This window comes from Platalea leucorodia (genome assembly GCF_965183815.1).
Source record: "Platalea leucorodia genome assembly, chromosome: 1".
Classification (NCBI taxonomy): domain Eukaryota; kingdom Metazoa; phylum Chordata; class Aves; order Pelecaniformes; family Threskiornithidae; genus Platalea; species Platalea leucorodia.
Window position 1 is genome coordinate 144,806,023 of NC_138823.1, and position 20,403 is coordinate 144,826,425.

The following is a 20,403-nucleotide window of genomic DNA, read 5'->3' on the forward strand; positions in this document are numbered from 1 at the left end:
ATAAGGAATCACTTTTACAAGAATCAAGAATGCTTCTCAGATTGGCTTTTTAAAACACAAAAGATCAGAAAAATCCTACCTAGTATGTCTTTAGGCAGGCAAGGTGAAAAAAGCACACCTTCACACTTCCAAAGAGCTTTAATGAAATATGCTTCTTTGTTCAAAATTGTTCTAACAACAAAGCTACTGTGAAAATTTGCAGGTCAGTTTGAAATTAATTTAAAAAGCACTGTCTAGATCTAAAATTAGACGATAGTTTAATTCATACACATGATAAAAGACAGGACTGTAATATGAAGAATTAAGGTCTGAATACACACACTAGAAAGCACCAAATTTCATCTAGCAGCAAAAATTTGCTGATTAACTAGTCTTTAGATAAAATCTCTCCGGTGACATTGTATGTGGGTATAAGCATATTCAGAGTCCAATGGGAGCAGTTTTTCTAACATTATCACACAAACTGGAGGATAAAAAATGATAGATATAGATGAAAGATTCCAACAGAAACATTGAAAATGAGACATACTTAAGCAATTTGATAATAGTATTTCAAGAATTGCGATGTATCTTTGTTTGTTCCCACAACTCAACAGCAAACCTGCAGGAGAAAAGGAACTAAGTATGTTTCTGCTTCTCTGCAATGACCTGGCTTGGCTGTTGAGCCCTGTGCTTTGTGAGTTAAACCAGCGGTCACTAAAAATCCTCACATTAACTCACTTATTCACACATTTCTTTGAAAATGTCTTTTCTACATATGTTGTACAGATAATACCCTACTTTCTGAAAAACGATTCACAGAAAATATTCTGCTGAACCACAAAAGGCAAACGTTTTCACACCTTTCCTTTATGTCATTGTATGAAGGACATGACTTACCCCGTGTCTCCCATTATGCATCCAGACCATGTGTCCTCACACTTACACTCACCTGACGACAACAACAAAAAAAATTTACATCTTCAGTCTTGTGAGTCCAAAATAATACATTTCTTATCACAAAAACCACACTGTAGTCAATTCCATTTCATATTTGAATGCAAATTGAAAAGAATTCTTTGCTGGTTTATTGTACATCTTAGTTTAAGTGTATCAATGCACGCTGACAAACCTTCTTTCAAAAACATTACATGACTCTCTGCAATCCTGAGCTTTGAAAATAGGTCCTGTTTTAATTTCCTTCTCTTAAAGTGAAGTTAGAGGAAACTGCAGTGTCAGCCTCCAGCACTTGCAAATTGTAAGTCAGCTCTCCTGCCTTCTCCTGTGTCATGATATTTGATTCCCAAATTTTCAGAGTAAAAAAAATCGATCATTTTAACCCATCTTCTAAATTTTTTAGTTTTCTTCTACTGCTATGCTAATGTGACTGGGGAAATCTTCACTTGAAAAAGACCCCAAACAATAATGCACACAAAAATGCATAAAATGGTCTGTAAACACAAGCCAGTACAGCAGGATCTAGCAGCTTCTTCCTCCACTCTCCCTCCCTTCCCTGCCTGCCTCCCTTCCCCACGCGACTCCCAGGCAGGCAGAGGGCAGCCCTCCCTTCTGCCCTGCCAGGCTGCCTCGGACTGCTCTGCTCTGGTCTCAGCCCTCCGCTTTCAAAACTCTGTCTTGTGTCTATTTCTGTACATATGCTTTGCACGTATACTTTCAGCTTTCTGCAATTTGCCCTACTGTAATACACGAACATCAGTTTATTGCTTCCATTTTAAAACCACAATTAAAAAGGAAACGAGGCTCTGCCCAACAGTTGCATTCTTCTCCCTCCCCACCAAAACCATGTCCTGCCCCTCTGCTCAGGCACAAGAAAGGGAATCGCCACTATTATCATTTTCACTTTTACCCTGCCCCTGTATCAGGTTAATAATATGCAGCTGGCAAATTAATACTGAACATGTCAGTAGCATAGAGCATCCATCCTACATTTCTGAATATTTTTGAAAATACAATTATGTAAACTGCAAAAACTTTTACATGCTGATGTATCTCTGCATTATATACTGTATTTACAACACCTGAAAACAAAATTCACCTAAACAGAGTTCTATTACTCAATATAGTAATTTATTTTTTTTATATGTAAGCCACGTAGGTATGCATGATCCAATAACTAAGCACTCCAATTCATCATCTAAATTGTTTCAAAAGTGTATTATTATTTTAATCATCCATTGTTCTCTATGTGCTGTGACTTCATACAACATGGAAACAGGGAGGGTGAGGTGCTCACTCGGGCCGGGGGGCGGAGATCTGAATTAAGGCATTGCAGGTAAACAGGGGTTACTAAGAAGTTGAATACCAAGGTTACAGCAGAGGAATGGTAGCAGTAGTGTGGCAAATACAGGAGATTTGGGTAATCTACAAAAGGAATTCAATCAAGGCAAACAGGGAAAAAGCTATGTTATCAAAACTATCCTGTGTAACAGGATTGAGGTGGCTCCTCATCATCCCAAGGTCTAATAACGTATGTTTCTACCTTGGCACCATAAGATGGCAGCCATTCAGTCTGTGGGCGTGACATCGATCTCCCTGAAACGAATGGAAGCGACAGACGTCTTTATGATTTATTTTTAATGAAATGGTGACACCAGTGCTGCCAGCAGTTATGGGCAGGGGGATATCACAGTATTTAAATAGAAGAAAATTAATGATATGTCAGTCTCTCTTCATGCTATTGCAAGAAAAATAAAAATATTCCAACATTGTGAGAAACATGGGGAAAAATACATATCAGAGAGACACTGATGAGATCCTCCACCTTTTAAGATTTTCTCTTGAGACAGAGTGAAAAAGTAAACAAACTTACCACTTATAAGCTTTCTTCTGTCTGAGAAAATGCCAATGTTTTGGGCCAAGGTCTGCGCCAGAGTAACTGCCATTAAGTCTGGCTTTCCAAACTGAAAGGTAGGAAAGAGTAATCAGTTACATACAGGTATCTCAGACACAAGTGAAGCTTTTCTCATTTCAAGGCAATAAAAGGCAAAATCAGATGCACAGTGTTAAGAGTTCTTACTTCAGAGCAGCTAGATAATGGACAAGTGAGGAAAATGGCTGGCTTATGGACAAGTTAAGTAAGACAAAGTCTGTTTCTCTCATGCCATTCTGGCTGCAACTATGAATGACAGGATATTGCAGAATCTGCTGAAAAGTGTATTTGAATGTATACCTGACTTTATTCACTCATCACTCTTCATTGAGACATCCCTTTTATAGAGCTGCACTAAAATTCTGCATCAGCAAAGAAGCAGCAAGATATTTTGAGGAACATGTCTGCACTAATAAATTCTGTGCAGATAAATTTCCACCACCCATACCAGTATCCCCACCTACCTCATTCACACCTCCACCTTTAAGCAAGGAGCAGATTCCACCAGTGTGGGCTACACCACTCCGACTGCTCTGAAATCGACTCCCCCTTTGACAAAAAGGAAAAGAAAAGAAAGTTTACCCTGCTCAGCCCATGAGTTTTGCACCTATCCATCCCAGTATTTACCCTTCTGATTTTCAAATGAGAAACTGGCATTTGCAAATGCTGGCTGCCAACACTACACTGCAAACTATGCAAAACCAAAATGGGAAAAACAGATAACCACTCACAAACCTCACATGACAAATTATCTCCAGAAAAGTCATACCATCTTCCCTCCTCCTTCTCAGGCTACCTAATATAAAAGCATAAGGGGACTATTTTGCCAAACCACCTGAATCTCACCAGCGTTTTTTCGTTGGCATACTACTGCAGCAAGTGAATTCTGCTGGCACGTGCTACAGACAGAGTGCAGGAGAGGCCACCACGCTGCCAACGCATGGGTGACTAGTGAAAAGACACGTGTCTAGCTGGGCAATGCTGATATAGCAAAACTCAAAGGCAGATGCGTTAGTGGCTCCCTGATGCAGAGGAAGGTGAAAACTCCCTGGAACTGCAGTCGATCTCATCCAAGAGACAGATGAACTCTGAGCCTAAATCTAATCATCTCTTTGGTGCTGACCACGTCAGCATGAATGACTGCCGTGACAAAATATACTGGTGGTAAATAAATACACTCTGCTCCACTTCAGAGTACTGATCCATCCAAGCTGTGGCAAATTGTTTGTTTCAAAGGAAAACAGAAAAAACATCAAGAAACAATACAATGGGCTAACTGTGCTGAAGGCAGAAGTTCATTTGCGACCAGTGTACCATCACACCAGCCAACCTCACCTCCCAACTTAGCCGTGTCTCAGTCACAGACACAATTTCAGAAACTGATATTTCTAAGCAGTCTATGAATGCAATACCTCAAACATGAGTGGTGGTGTTATGGACAGCACTGGAATTAGCATTACAGTGGTATCCAGAGTCCCAGTCACAGGGCAAATTGTCCTAGCCAATCCACAAGCATTCATAAGAACAAGACTTCCCCCAAAGACCTTATATTATCACCAGAGAAGACACATGAAGGATGTGAGAAAACCCAATTCCCATTCTACAGATTAAGAACTGAGACACAGAGAAACCAAAATCTGCAAGCACCACTTGCAGATCTTACTAGCTCTCTTCATGGCAGAAGTCAATGACAGTAATTAAGCACATGCAAAAATTCGGAGAGGCTGGATACTGTGGTTGGGTATCCTGGCACCCTACCAGAGTCACGTGAAAGTGAGGTATTAAAGTTTATTCATACAGGGTCCTACAACAGAGAGGGATAAGGACTCCAACAGAGCAATTCATCTGGCCTGTCTCATGTGGATCAAAAATCTCAGCCACAAACCTCTCCTCTACATTTGTAGATATATTTTGTTATTTCCAAATCTTATTTCCAAAACAATTTCATCTTATTTCCAAAACAATTAAGAGATTTAGAGAAAATAACATTCCTCCCAGCTTAGTCTTATAGCACATGTCCTTCTGGAGAACAAACCATTGCGAGGATCTGAAACACCTCAGTAATCCTGCAGTGTGCAGGTCATTCAACAAAGTAAAGCAGGCCATAGTGCTTTTTAAGCAGGAGACCTCATTGGTTTCGAAACCAATGTTCTGCTTTTAAATAATGTAACAGGGTTGCCCGTGCTCTACTGCCAAAGAAACCAACCTCTGAGGGGGAACCATGTATCACCTTCCAGGCAGCTGTGGCTTGCAGAGTAGGTAATTGCACAGAATAACCAAGGATGCATGCGCATATAGCTCAGGCTTAGTACATTAAAACTGAGAGTCAAACCTCTAGTTGCACTGGCAGGCAGTTTGTGCATTAACTTTTTCCCACCTCCCCATCAGAAACATTATTTTCTGAATTAGTGTGGATTACACACACAACAGAAAGGAGATGCATCAGCCATTTGTGATAAGCAACCCCCAAGGAAAGAAAAAAACCCAGTAATAAAACATCACACGAGGTTACGTACGAAAAAAGGTGAACTGCGTCACTTTTCTCTCTGATAAAATCCCTCCTATATTTCATAAACTCACGTAGGGTCACCAAGGGGTTTTCAGATATGGTGAACTTGTTATCAGTAGCCCAGGTTTCCATGGCAACCAATACTATCCTGGTGTTAAGTTGTTCTTTATATATCTAGTACATTAACAGAATGAACAAATATATTATGTCAAATAGAATAAAGGTGAGTTCTACCCCTTTTTTGTAATAGCTTGCATTTTTACATAACTAAATATTTAGCTTGTTCTAGTACACTTTAGGTTCTCCCAGGTGATTTTATCCCCTTTAAAACCAACAAACAAACAAGAAAACATAGTAAAATCTAAATTTAAGGCCTAATTCTTCAATCAGCTCTCTCAGCCTGCAAAAAGATCCCTTGCAGGTCCTACACAGGCAGAGGTGCATAGAAGGGAGATGGGATTTTTGAAAAATTACTACAGAACCACTCCACATAGTTGAAAGATTTGGAATTAATGGGTCTTTTATAATGTCCAGCTCGTCCCAGGGACACACGAGGGCTCTCTTATACCAAATAGTGATCTATAAAACCACAGTTTTCACTGTTATACACTTCTACAGGAGTATTTAACCTCATGCTGGCTAAATCAGGAAAAAAGGGCCAACCTTTCAATGCTGGGGGTTAATACTCCACAGCAAATACTTTCAAGAGTGGGAACCACATTTTTCTTTTTCTAGTAATACTGTTCTGTGGTGAAGTGCAAGAGCCAGCAGCTCATCCAATTCAGCGTCACAAATATAATCCACATAATCCATCTGTATGTCGCTATTCTAAGTCATTCACTCAAATGCGCTTTTCCTGGAGAAATTTTAGTGCATTCTAATTTCAGATTGTCTTCTGGGTTTTGGGTTGTCAACATAGGGATCCAGTGTTTAAAATTGTCATATCTAAGGTGCTCTTTAAAACTCAGACTCAAGGGATTGATCCAGCAGGATACTTAAATGTTTGAAGCCACAAAAAATCTCTAATGCTTTATGTTACACAAAGGCTTTATAGGTGGCTGACTGTGGTTCTAGATGAAAATTTGTGATCTTCACATATGTTATTATTAGGTATACCATGAACTGACAACTCCTGCATCTATCGACAGGAGAATCATATGACTCATCTCACACATAAAAGAACATTTAGTTGAGTGATACTTACTAAATCTGCCATGTTCACAACCGATTTAGCATAGCTGTTTGTATGGCCGACTGACAAGCGGTGCTTTTTACACTGCAAACCAAACATAGACAAGTTACATATACGGACTTCAGAAAAATAAGCTCCATTTCCAAAAAAGCATGAAGTAAAAAGCAACTACATCAACAGTAAAACCCCTGTGCAAGGTTTGGTCTCCTGTGCTGAATGTAATGTTAAAAAGCAATAGAAAATTGCTCAGAAATGCACATCACTGATATACTTTACAACAGCTGTTGTGAGGATCTATTAATTCCTGTTCAGAAAGTACTCTAAGATTTTTACCGGAAAATGCTATAGGAAGAGGAACATACTATTACTCTCTTCATTATCTTTATTATTGGCAATTTTAAAGTTAATTCCAAATGCCAATACAGAAATAAGCAGCTGGCTCCATGGACCAGAGGAAGAAGCACGAGGTTCATTGCTCCCTCTGGAAGCACCTGCAGAGGGTGAACGGTGAAAACAGCTCCGACTCTGCAGGGTGTCAGCTCCACGCTGAGTGTATCTGGAGTGCCGTATCTACTGCATGCATACAGAGTAATCCAAATACACACACGTGCTAGCCCGGACCATGGGGAAAGGGAGGAGCCCAGAGCATAAAACAGTACCTTCTCCTGGGGAGGAAATTATTCGGCTTCTTTGACCACGGACATTCACTGGCATTTGCTTCAGAGAATAAACACCTAAGGGGACTGACTCTCGCAGTAGCTATAATCAACCAAAATTAGGAAACATTGTCCTTGGGGGGAATCGGCCCAGACAGATAAGGTCCAAGGGGGAAGTTGTGGCTTCAGTTCTTCAGGATCAAACACAATGACACCAATTTAGGGAATTCTGCATCCAGCATTGTCCATTTTAATCCAAGAATTTATTGCTATGCTCACCAAACTGAGCTGATGGAGAAGTACACTGTCCAAGGACAGTGTCACATTCCTTTTACACTCTGATGTCTATTTTTGCCAATTTGAGTAATGCTTGAGAGGAGCTGCATATTACAGAAAGGGTAGATAAATGTATAGATACCTTTTGATTTTAAAGCCATAAAGGATGATAAAATCAACTAATGTCACCAGTTGGAGGGGCACCACCAGTCTCTGAACTTTATCCAGTTACTTCAAGATTGAATCCTACTGTTTGCGTTTGACACCACCACGTCTTCCAGAAATACACTGTCTGGATTTGAAGAGTGCAAGTGATGGAGAATTCACCATTTCCTTTGATACTCCTTTCATTAATTATTAATCATATTCACTGACATAAATCTGTGCCTTTTCCAACTTGAATGAGCCTGTTTTCTCTTCAATACACAAATCTTTATTGTGTGTCTTCCCACTACATTAGAGAGCCTATTTATGTTCTCCCAGAGAAAGTATACAAGCTTAACAAAATAATTTTCTCTATATTGATTTTGATGTATCAAAAAAACCTAGTCACTATTAATCCTCCCATTGTCAACAGCTGCTGCACAATTGCAATAACTGCATTATTGATTGCTGAGTGGCTATAACCAAGATAAGTGCTCAAAAAAGCCAGAAAGAAAATCATCATCTTAAGTTACACTAACATTAGTTACTTTATGACACAAAGCTTTACTTATGACCCTTCTTTCTGATACTCAGGCCTCGTTGCATTCTTGGTAAAATTACCATGCCAAAATTCAGACGCAACTTCATCAATGGTTAATGAGACCATAATATCTTCTCTTAAGGGCATACTTAATTTGTTCTGGCCATATATTGTTTTTTATTGTTAGCCTTTATGGACCAATTAAGACAACTTGATGTTAATAACTGTAAGATGTTGAAGTGTGTCAGTCTTACCATTAGATGATCATTTACAATCATTAACTCAATGTATTTCGTTTCCTCTTCAACTTTACGTGGAATCTGACGAACCTACAGAGAAAGTACAATTGTAAGAGAGTCTAACAGAGTACAGAGAGAGTGTAACTGCTAACTAGAAATGGCTTCAGAAACCAAACTTCTCATGCATAGATCTTTCCCTACTGTCTTAATTCTGGTCTCAGATATTGATGAAACTTCCGGTGCTTGCTTGCATCATTTTAAAAAAATTCTTTCACCTCCACCAGGACATTTGTATGACCTTAAACAATGAAATCAAGTCTTTCAACCCATCTAATCCCAAGTTTAGGTTTTTTTAAAGAAAAAGAATCCTCAATGGGGCCTATATCTCTAAAAATGGCTTGTGTCAGCTATAAACTTTTTTTTCACAGAGAAAGGGATCCCTCCTGCATTTGTTACGAAAAATCTCTATAACAATTCTATTATTTATTCGCACATTGCTCAATTCACACAGTGAACGCAGTGCTCACCTCTGTGTTATGCTTACTTTACATTTAGAAACATTTACGACTGTGCTTCTTCATGGTATCCTTGTTTTGCTGGGTTTTCCAGGAGAGTTATTACATCGTTACGATTTAAAAATGCAGAGTAATGGCTATTTTATAGAAAGGTAGCAAACCACCTGATATAAAGTAAGACCCTCAAGAATGACTTCTGGAATTTCTCCAATGTCTTTCTCACCTCTCTTGAGGCTTGCATTAGTTAGAGATGTTAAAGTCATCTTCCCCTCCCACTGCTCTCAGTATTTCATTTTTGCCTTCACTGTTCAGCCCCCATGACCCAGCTCTGTTTTGACCTGTACCATTATTTGAGCTCCAGTCCTAAAATGCAAAGAATTGCTGCTATCTCTCCAGAGTACAGACAAACATCTGCACTTAGCGGCTCCCCCACTTAATAAACAGGGATGAACTCTCAGTTTAGAATATTTATATTAATCCAAAGTCAACTGAGATAAAGTAGCTACTTGTCGCCATTGCAACATAAAAAATATTTGTAAATGTTTCATTAATTGGGAGTTTCTGGTAAAATTCTATACACAAGAGAAAATATTTTAGCTACTTTTTCATTTGCAATTTAGCAGTGTTTAACGATTTTATAACTCTTCAGGTAGGCAATGTCCAAGAGAACCCAACAATATTTTGTCAACATTAGATACCTCTTTTTGTAATAGCTGTATTGATATAGAGACCTCATGTCAAACCAGCAGCAGCAGCAGGACTCCATCTGGACAAATGAATTCAGCAGACACAAAACAAACTTGATGGTGTTTTACTTATAAACAAGCATATTGGCACATACCTGCCTTTTACTTCTTTTGTGTCTTGGCTTTACAACAAACTTCTGCGATGTAGTATTCATTTGCCAGAACTCTAAGCAGAAAACACAGGCAAATACATTGAATGTTTACAGGAATATAGCCCAACAATTAGTGATCCTGATGCTGCATGACAGTAGTACGGCATTCTTCTGCACATCAGATGCAGTAACAACTCCTTTTTTCAAGTTTCCAGCTAGAAAAGAGGCAACATTACAGATGCTTCCCAGTAACAGGGTTCTTATTAAAAGCTCTACTAGTGATAATCTGGGTCTGCCGAAACAGATGATCTGTGGGTGTCACGCTTCAGAAAGCACAGCAGATGTTCTACGCCAAAACTTCACCAACACTGGGCATGTAATATTATTAGCACAGTGCTTCCATGGAGTGAATCACATTTTCGGGAATTCAGCAGACATTCACAGAGCTCTCGCAATAGCTACCTAAATTAATAAGAAGAGCACGGAAGGCAGAATTAATGCTTTAAGACGATTATATTCACAAAGTAAAATATGTTAGAGTTGGGAGAAACCTTATGAGATTTTGGCAATGCTCACTATCAATACAATATTCCTCCCTGATAATCCCACTGTGTCTTTAATTTCTTAAACCTCTAATCATAAGCACCAAGTAGTTTATTCTTTTGCCAAATCCCTTTCACCAAATCTATTACTAGCCGCTCACGGAAAGGGACACATTATAAACTAAGCAGAAGACAATTAAGAAGACCCTTTTAAATGTCCAAGAAGTATTTTTCCATCTTTAATTTTAGATTCATAGTCCCTGCCTCACTTTTCTCTATACAACAGAAATCTCTTTCCTTATCTTGTATAAACATGATTACTATTCACATAACGCCAAGAAGATCTTTTTTTGAGACACGTAAATTAAATATTTGCAGTTGCTTATTTTGTAATATGCCTTTTTCCTTTGTCACCTCCTTTGTACTTTCTCCAGCTTTGGACATCCTTTCAGTGTCCAGGGACTGAAAACTGCTTTCAGTATTCCAGAATGATTTCATCAATCCTGCAGAGAAGTAGACAGTACTATAGGAGGTGTGTAAATTAAGGGACTTCCAGTTCAGATACCTTTGTATACAACTTTCAGTTGTTACAAAATCCTAAAAACAGTTCAGTTTCACTGATGAGACACGAATGTTTCTCACAGCTCCACCTCCCACCTGCTGTATATTAACTGTGCAATTTCTGCATGAGGTCCAAACAATAGCATTAAAAACAATGCTGACAGGAATTTGACAGGGCCGCCATATCAGCAAAACCTTAAAACACGAAGCTGAATTGCCCATCTGACAAACCAGGTGTAAGTGCTAATCTTAACCAGGAGTGGCTAGTTACTGATAAGTCAAACCAGGAAAGCAAAGCATAACTAACTGGTATTGTCTTGGGTAAATCTTGGGGATTATACTGTCATTTTGGTATGTGAAGTTTGCAAGTATCTTTTTATGGAGAGGCCTAGACAATTATAGGCCGTTTGCTTAAAAATGTTTTCATGGTTACACCAGTGCACTTGAGGATTTCCTTTACAAAAAGGACCTAAAATAAATTAAATCACATCCAAGGGTCCCTATTTATTGCTTAAAGACCTGCAGTCTCTAGAGCTCACAATGATGAGAACTAAATCTTGAAATTTTTTTACAAATTTGTTTTGATTATACTTTACATATGTTGTTTAATTTAGTCTGTGTTCTCCTGCCACGCAACTGGCTCTCAACCTATCATTTTAGGTTTCATATCATGGTTAATGAAACTGGTAAAAATACAACTTTCTAATCAATAAAATCATAGAATCATAGAATCATAGAATGGTTTGGGTTGGAAGGGACCCTAAAGATCATGTGGTTCTGCACCCCCTGCCATGGGCAGGGACACCTTCCACTAGACCAGGTTGCTCAAAGCCCCATCTGACCTGGCCTTGAACACTTCCAGGGAGAGGGCATCCACAACTCCTCTGGGCAACCTGTTCCAGTGCCTCACCACCCTCATAGCGCAGAACTTCTTGTAAAATAATAATGTACAATATGTATATCGGGTCTCAGATAACTTTACCAGCAAATGCGATTATTTTACACACCATCGGAAGTCAGTCATCTCTAGAGGGGAATGATACAGCCATTAACATTAACACATTAACACACATTAACACTGCACTATAATTCACAGGCTGGATGAATTCACACAGGGTGCATTTCCAGCCAGGGACCCTCAGGCAAAAGAACATGACCAGCAAAATCACAGGAAATGTAGATAGCTGAGAAAGCCTAGCGGAAATTTTGATGCGAACATATTACCTTGAAAAAGTGTAATGAGGATTCATAGAATCATAGAATCATTTAGGTTGGAAAAGACCTTTAAGATCATCAAGTCCAACCGTAAACCTAACACTGACAAGTCCTACTAAACCACGTCCCTAAGTGCCACATCTACACGTCTTTCAAGTGACCTCAAAAGAAAAGGACATCTGTTATGCATTATTTGAAAAACAACACCTTCAATAACATAGTGTTGTCTAAGACCATGTCAGGGCACTATATACAGATTGTGAGAAAAAATACAGACTACTAAATTATGAAGTCAAATGCTCTAAGCATGCCAAGTCATCCATCCAAGCTTTCCTTATTTAAAGTCCTCATTACCTCCTCAGACCGTTGCAAAGTACAGTACAATTAATTCTCTTCTGCAATAGTTTTTTTTTTTAATACCCAAGGAGCAAAAGAATGTAAAAAGTACATTGCTATCAAACTATGGTATAATAGTGCGTGCTTTTATTATCAGTGATATCAAGTAATCCCTATTACTTGACTTTTTTGCCTTTCTAACATCAATATTGAAGCTGATGATACAACCAGTCCATTCCTAACGCAGTTCTGAGTGGAAATCTTAGCTTACACACAGACTCTTTTAAAGATAAGAAGAAAATCTTGACATCAAGGAAGATCTCCTTAGCCTGGGCAAATTGATAAATTATGAGAGTAATAAGGAATACAAGAAATACTGATGACGTTACCCAGCACAGTGCTTGCTACTAATAATAATGATTCTGCTGTAGTACTTAAAAAAAATCAATCACAACAATAATATTAGCAATTAATTGCAAATATTGTTTAAAGAAAACAAAAAAAGAAAAGTCAAGACAACAGTCAGCACTCTCCAGAGTGGGGCAGTGCCCAGCAGAGACACTGGTGGGGCAGCATGTGCGAGGAGCGAAGGAAAAGGTGGGGCAGGGTGTGCAGCAGGCAGGGGATGAACGATAGAGCTCCTGGGGGCACAGGGAAAAGGGCGGGAAAGCAGAAGGTGGTGTGGACTGCTCTCATCCTCTGGAGCTGTGGCTATGCATGGAGGATGACTTAAAGACAGAGGTAACTTGAATAATCACAGACAAATTAAAACGGTGGGATTTGTAATGAGGATATAATATATTACATCTACCGAAACTTTCACTACAATCCTCAGAAACACCTTTCCAAACAGTTTTACAAAAACAAGTATGGGCATGTGGGAGAGCAGACTGTGAGTTAAAGTTTATTTCTCCATATATGGGATCCTAAACATAAAGCGATACGAGATTAGCACCTTCTACCTCTTATCCACATTACAAATATTTGTATAATTAAGACCACTAGCACTCCACAATTAAATCTCCTTTTCAACTTCTTCTACAATCTTGTGATTCTAATTCAATCTAATGGCAACATCTTCCATTATGTCACATGCCTGGCTTTGTACAGCAAAGCCAGCAACTATTTACGTGTTATCTATGGTAAAATCAAAACTGTACAAGCATATCTGAATATCTGTGAAAAAAACCTGAAGCCCTATTGTGACAGCCCTGAAGCCCTATTTAACCATGGTATGTGTCTAAGGTGCATGACCGTAGGAAGCTTCATGATACAGATGTCAACATCTTGCCCTGCATGAGCCTTTTGTGCTGCCCCTCCATCCCAATGCCTCCTCCACCTTGCCTGGGCAACCCTCAGCAGAAGATGTGAGGCACCAAGCTGGGATACTGTTTTGTTTAGACTCAGAAAGATTCCTTCTTCAGAACTGAAATCAAGCTGACCCAATTGTAGCAATTTCCCTTGTTTTTTCTCATTATCTCTCTGAATGATTCTACTTTGCTTAACACCTAGCAAACGTGCACACACTGTGCTCCAGGAAAGGACTGATCTATGTGCAGTACACAGTACACAGACCCCAGATCCAACTGCTACCATAGGACAAACAGTTTGTAACAAGATGACTGGGCATCTGTAACTCTCCTGAAGAAACCGGTCTAGAGGTAGTTTTGTGACAGTATCTATGAAGGACAGTTTTATTTATCTAGGCTATATTTTGTAGAATAGGAAAACGCATCTGTAAAACTGGCAAATCCTTGACAGAATGGGGATATGCCATAAATACTGCAATTTTAGCTTCAATTAACAAGCCAACTTCTCAGATGAAAACTCGGTTTTTTTAAAAACCTCTTCTCCCACCACACAGAATATAAACTGTGTGTGGGGATTTATCACTACAAGCACTTGAAACCACTTCTGCCTCCAAATTCATTTGTACTGAAATGTACCTGCACTACAGCCAGTACTGTGAAAGATGCTGAACGGACTGGAGTTGAGAGTCACTAAACAGCAACGATATTTGGCAAGTTCTTGTCTCCCAGGCTTATGCTCACACCGTGGTACTCACCCTGTATCTCAAAATAGGAAAAATCCATGAAGAGTTATCAACCACTGGCAATGTGGGGTTTATTTTCATCATCTTTAGTCTACTTCAGTCCTCTCCTTTCTACAACAACTAGCATATAATGCAGTCCATAGACCGTGTGACTTGTTAAGAGAAACATAATCACAACATGAAGGTCTAGGAGAGGTTTGATTCATTGGATTCAGGGTTTCTTCAGTGCTTCAGGTTCTTTTCCAGTGCTTTCAGTGTTTCAGATTCTTTTTTTTCAGTGCTTTTTTATTTAATCAGGGAAAAAGGAGATATACAAACAAACAATATACTAGCAGAAGATTATCTATCAAATACCATTAACAAATTTGGCCTTAGACTAAAACAAGTCAGTAAGCCATGAATATGAAAAAAATCATACCAGATGGCAGGTCATCCGAAGGAAACTCAAACAACTTGGATTTGTAAACAGAGTGGAAATGGAAGTCATCCTGAAATAGTAAATAATTGCATGTATTAAACCTGGATAAACAAATCCACCTCATGAGCATTAAATAGACAGTTCCAAAGGTCCTTGTTATCCAACACCTACACTAGTGAACATGCAAGGCACCATTACTCTACACTCTTCTCCTTTTCCAAGCTGTGATGTGATTGCTAACGCCACAGTTAATCATCTTTTATTTGAAATATCTGAATACATCAAACAGAGTGGCTGAGCATGCTTAGAGCTAGGCTTAAGAGAGCTGCCCAGGGAACAACGATGAGAGTCACAGGAGCTGCTGAACTGGAGTTGAGGCCGAACCAGGAGGAGAGGGATGTAATGAATCCAGAGCGGGAAGTGCCAGAGAAGGGGACAGGGCACTCACAGGCTTCTCCTGCTGGCTCCAAGGGACCCTCATCACCCTCTGGTGCTGCACTGCTCTACATCCAAGTGTTACAGAGTACACACATATACATATACCCCCGCCTAATTTTTGGAGGTCTACTTTTGTCTGTGATGATGGGGACTCGCATATGAGGTAAATGAGTTGGGAATGAGGGGACGACCCTTTGGGCCTAGTCTCTTACGCCTACCCTGTACCCATGAATGTCTGTATTCAAAAAACAACACAGCAGGACTCCTATAAGTTCTACTTACATCTGAAGTGTAGTTTTCATCTGGCTCAATAAGGTAAGTATGATTTCCATCATAGAACATCCCACTGTCAAGAGCAGGAAATGTAAATACTGATTTAATAAACAAATACAGGTGCAACATGGAAGTAAGTTTAAGAAGTTGATGTAGTTTAAAAATTTAAATATTTAGAAAAGGAAGCAGTTAAAAATGGTTTCAGAACTGAACATAATTCTGAGTCAATCTTCTGTTTCTTTGCTTCAGAAAGAAAGATATTCCTCCCGTGGTGATATAGACTCTTCTTTCTTCCCCAAAGCTTCTCTACAATACATATATACACCACAAAAATTGGCTAATTTAGCCAACTGAAAATCCAGTTCAGAGCCCCCACTCCCATGCAAGAGAGATCTACCTGCAACAGATAAACAAGGGACCTGTCTTTCGGAACACGCGTATTTGGAATATGTGCACAGCTTTCCCCCAAATAAAAATATTATTGAATTGAATTGATCCTTAGGTTTTAATGGTTTTGATTAACTCTTTCCTCAGTAATTTCATATAGTACCAAGTACAAAGGGCATAATGCGGTCTTTTGGGCATAGAGGGCTCTTTGGGGCATTTCAGCAATAATAATTATGACAGACGGTCTTTACAAATTGAGTTAGTTTAAGTTTATATTTGTAGGAAACATTAATGGCTATACGCATTACCATATCAAGATGGACATTATATGATGTTCATGATAAGGAGATAGGAAACCCCATCAAACAGGCTTCCAATGGGTTGTGGTGAAAAGAGATACAGAGGACCAAGCCTTCTGCCATACCCATGGTTCTGGCAAAGTACTTGTGGTCTCTTTCTTAATGGCATAAAATCTTCTCAACCACAGAAATTTTAAGGTCATTCATGATAAGCACATTGCTATGTATCTCAGAAAATCTGTCATTTTGCTTGCCCACACGCAATCACCAATTTTCCATGTTAAATTCCAGCACACAGTTCAACTCTAAATGAATAACAAACTGAACTGTTAAGGTTCTCTAAAGAGATGAAGATAGTCTGTGACAGTAACACCAGATGCTTTTGCATTACCACTCAAATGTACAGCAAAGGTGAGGTCCATTTCTGCAAGGATGTTTTCTATTAAGTTACCTTGAGTTTACTTAGGTAAAGAGTGTACTGAGGTTTAGTCTTTAACATAATGCAGGATGCACAAGTGGGGTTGAATTGCACTGTCAAAGAAAGTGTTGATACAGACATTACTCTGTAAGAGCATAAAACCAAAGGGCTTTTCTAATATCACTACCATTCCCATCTTCAACCAAATCAGCATTTTTTTGTAATAATTTTGCCTCTGTTGCAGTGGCATACACGCATGGTTGGGATTAGGCTGTATCAGCATGTCCTTTTCGAAGTGCCACTACTAAGAGCTTTAAGTTTAGCCATAAATATGAGCTGTAAGTTCAAACTTGGCACACAGTACATAACAGCAGTAGGAAAGCAAGATTATTTATTTATTTAGATTACTTTTTAGCAAACTTTTAGGCATCAAAAAAAAACCCACTGGAATTATAAACAACAAAACCAGATACTTTTCTTTTTTCTGATGCAGCTTTTTTTTTTTAATCAGCAAAATTGATTTTGGTTCTGCACAGAACCGGATGCAGTCAGTAAAATACTGTCATTCTTTTCCTGACTATTAAGAAACATAAGCGTATATTAAGCTTGTAAACCATTACAGCTATTGATGAGCATACTTCTCTTAATGTCATTCACTTATGGGGTTAACCATGTAGCATTCACAGAAGTAGCTTGGGTTACTGACTGTATAACATACATCAAGTGTGATCATGAGTCTGTCTACAACTTAAAGCTGTTTCACCTTTCAAATTACCTGTGCCTATTCTTTGGAAGTAAATACTGTCTACACAGCTTAAGATAAATACTCTAGCACCTACTGAAGCTTCTTTGCCTGAGAATAAGATGAGATTTGGGAACATCCTGCAGCTCGTAATCAGGCAAAACTTCCTTCCCTCTAATTGCAATTTTACTTAAGCACAGTCTGCAAGACAAAGTGCTACCAGCAAACGGCTTCTTGTGCAACTGTTGCACTGACCTCTGATCAAGTCACTCAACAGTGACAAGAATAATAGTCACGGCTGACCTACGGATCTGACTTGCCCACTCAAAGCATTCATGGCTCTTTTCCAACCGACTACAATGGTCTAGTGGTCTGTGAACAAATCACACACTCACAGATGTGTTAGGGAGAAAGCAACAGCAAAACACAGGCCATTTCAAAAACCTGAATTTTGATTATGTATATACTTCAAACAGACAAATTTCTAGTCGTGAAAGTCTAATTTGCAGTAATAACAGCAGTTTTTATATTCACCACCAGTGGGCAGCAAAATCATAGACCAACCTGGTGTCTGTGCCACCCGCTTTGAAACACAAGGCTGCAAGTCGTGCCTGACTATAGCTTATTTATATCCCAGCAACCAGTGTGTTTTGCATTCAAAGCTTTTTAACTCGTAGGAAACTGTGGTTACTGCATATCCCACAGAAAACAAAACATTCCAAATAAAATGTTTCGCTCAGAGTTAAGGTTGCAGAGATACATTTTTCATTAGCAAAGTCATTAAGAAGAGAAGAAATTAAAAATTTTAAGTATTCTGTCAGCCAGTCATCTGATTAATTTAACTAATAAAAGGAAGACCACAACATAGACATTACCAACAGAAGAACTCATAATTTATGATTAAAAAACCACAACATTCTCTCACATGTATGAAAAATTCTGCTGTTACTGGCCAAGATCTAGAGGTACTAATAAGTAAAAGAGATTAGCATGAACTTTGGGTATATGAAGCTTGTTATTCTGTTCTGTCTTATGCACTTCCTAAAATTCAAGAAAGCAAAGCTCCTGCCCTGCAGACCTTATTAGAAAGTAACTCTCCCCAGCTTCCCCTATTCCAGCGAGAAGCTCCAAACTGTGGTTGGAGCTAAGAAGCTCCGATTGCCAGTGTGAGTTTCTAGCAATTACTTAGCATTTAAAATCGACTGTGGAGGAGCTAGTTGTAATGATGGAAATGCAGTGTCAGAGAATGTGAGTTTAATACAGCTGCTCAGGAAAACATTACTTTCTCATACTGGATGCTAAAATTACCAGCCTGCTACAGTAAGCTTCATATTGCATTCTGTGTGAAGGGTAACTCAGCTAAAACTTTATTGTATCAGAAAAAGGGGAAAAAAAAAAAAAAAGATGCTTCTCAAGGGAGAGCTGAATTATACAGGGAAAAAATGCATCTTTCATCACATAACTGTGTTAGAAGGGACCAATTTGAATATCAGGCAATTTAAGAATACAGAGCAGCAGGAGGGTCAGTCTTAAGAATAAACCCAGAAAAGGAGGGCAGGAAAGGACATATGCGGGCTCTCCTTCCTTTCTGCTTTTTCTCCTAGGAGTTAGCAGGGGCCAAGACCTAATGGATCACTGCTAATGGAAGCCATGCAGTGGCTCAGGATGCATTAGGATGCTACTATTTTTAGGCTCACTGTCCATACTGAAACTGGGCTCTGGTTTCTTGAGCTGTTCAACCTTGATCATAAAAGAGATAAACACAGCTGTAAATCAGACAACTGCAAGGATGACAAGTCTTCTGCATGCATTCTCCCCCTTCCTAACAAAGAATATACAAATATAAGAGAAAGACACTACTTAAATGTGTGTACTTATATGGCTGATACCAAAACTACAGAATAGCTGGAGACAGAAAATAAGCTGAAGAAGAGTTCCATCAGCTAAGCCCTGCTTCCTCAGAAAAAGGCAAAGCTCAGGTAATCGCCACACAGGCTCACTTGCTGCCATGACTTTTCAGGCTGATCTCAGTATCAAAAGTGCTGAGATCCCATAATTCCCAGATTCAACAGACACTGAAGTTACTTGGTTGCTCTGAAAACCTGACTAGCATCTTTTAATAGCGCCAAAAGTAGACAGGTCCAAAAGCTGTACAATCAACACACAGCTCCATGTAACCTTCAGATGACAGGCACTTTAATTATATTATCACTAAATGATGTACTTTAAAAAAATCATTATTGCACAATTTTATATCCTTTCTTCCAGATTTTCCAAGATTTCACTATATCAAAGGTATTATCCCATGCACACAGGTTAAGGCCACAATTCTGTGAAGAAAATGGATAGGACAAGAGAAACTCTAAACTGACACTTTCCTTTGTAAAGAGAGTAAAAATGAAAGATAAAATACATCATTGTAGCAACAAGAAAAGAACACAATTTCCAAATGGTTCGTGTCAATACTTGCAGTGTTTTTTAGTCTTGTAGAATAGGATGTTTTCAGCTACTTTTACTCTTCTACCTCTACAATAAATTATCTTAAAACAATACCTGGCCACTGTCATATGTCCTCAGTTTAAAAGAAAATTAAAAAAAACTTGTGTGCTTTGTCAGTGAATTCTGAAAACCAACAAACAAGGATTTTGCAAGGTTCAAACTAAACCCATTTTTTCTAAAGACTGTTGAGTACTTAATATTGGTGACAAACTAGTAGGAAAATAAATAGCACTTATTTTACTATAAACAGCTTTATTTTGCCTAAAAGACTAATAAGCAAAGGCCAGTAAAAACAAAACAGCAGACTTACTGTAATCCATGGCATGTTGACAAGGCAACAAATGATACAGGATTTCCTCGAATTTCTCCCTGATAATAGCAATGTTCTCCTCCCTGAAATTGGAAATTGAGACTGTAAATCCACAGGACGTCCCACGCTATCA

General features: G+C 38.8%; 1 protein-coding gene across 1 annotated transcript in view; it reads right to left on the reverse strand.

The window, feature by feature from the left end:
* Positions 1-20,403, reverse strand: part of ADAM22 (ADAM metallopeptidase domain 22) — a gene marked incomplete at both ends in the record, with an annotated part of 132,955 nt that overhangs the window by 36,127 nt on the left and 76,425 nt on the right. The window contains 10 exons of the mRNA XM_082309222.1: positions 880-931; positions 2,810-2,900; positions 3,334-3,418; positions 5,386-5,552; positions 6,583-6,654; positions 8,442-8,516; positions 9,783-9,853; positions 14,905-14,974; positions 15,625-15,688; positions 20,271-20,353. Coding sequence (XP_082165348.1) covers positions 880-931; positions 2,810-2,900; positions 3,334-3,418; positions 5,386-5,552; positions 6,583-6,654; positions 8,442-8,516; positions 9,783-9,853; positions 14,905-14,974; positions 15,625-15,688; positions 20,271-20,353 — 830 coding nt within the window. The remainder of the gene's footprint in view (positions 1-879; positions 932-2,809; positions 2,901-3,333; positions 3,419-5,385; positions 5,553-6,582; positions 6,655-8,441; positions 8,517-9,782; positions 9,854-14,904; positions 14,975-15,624; positions 15,689-20,270; positions 20,354-20,403) is intronic.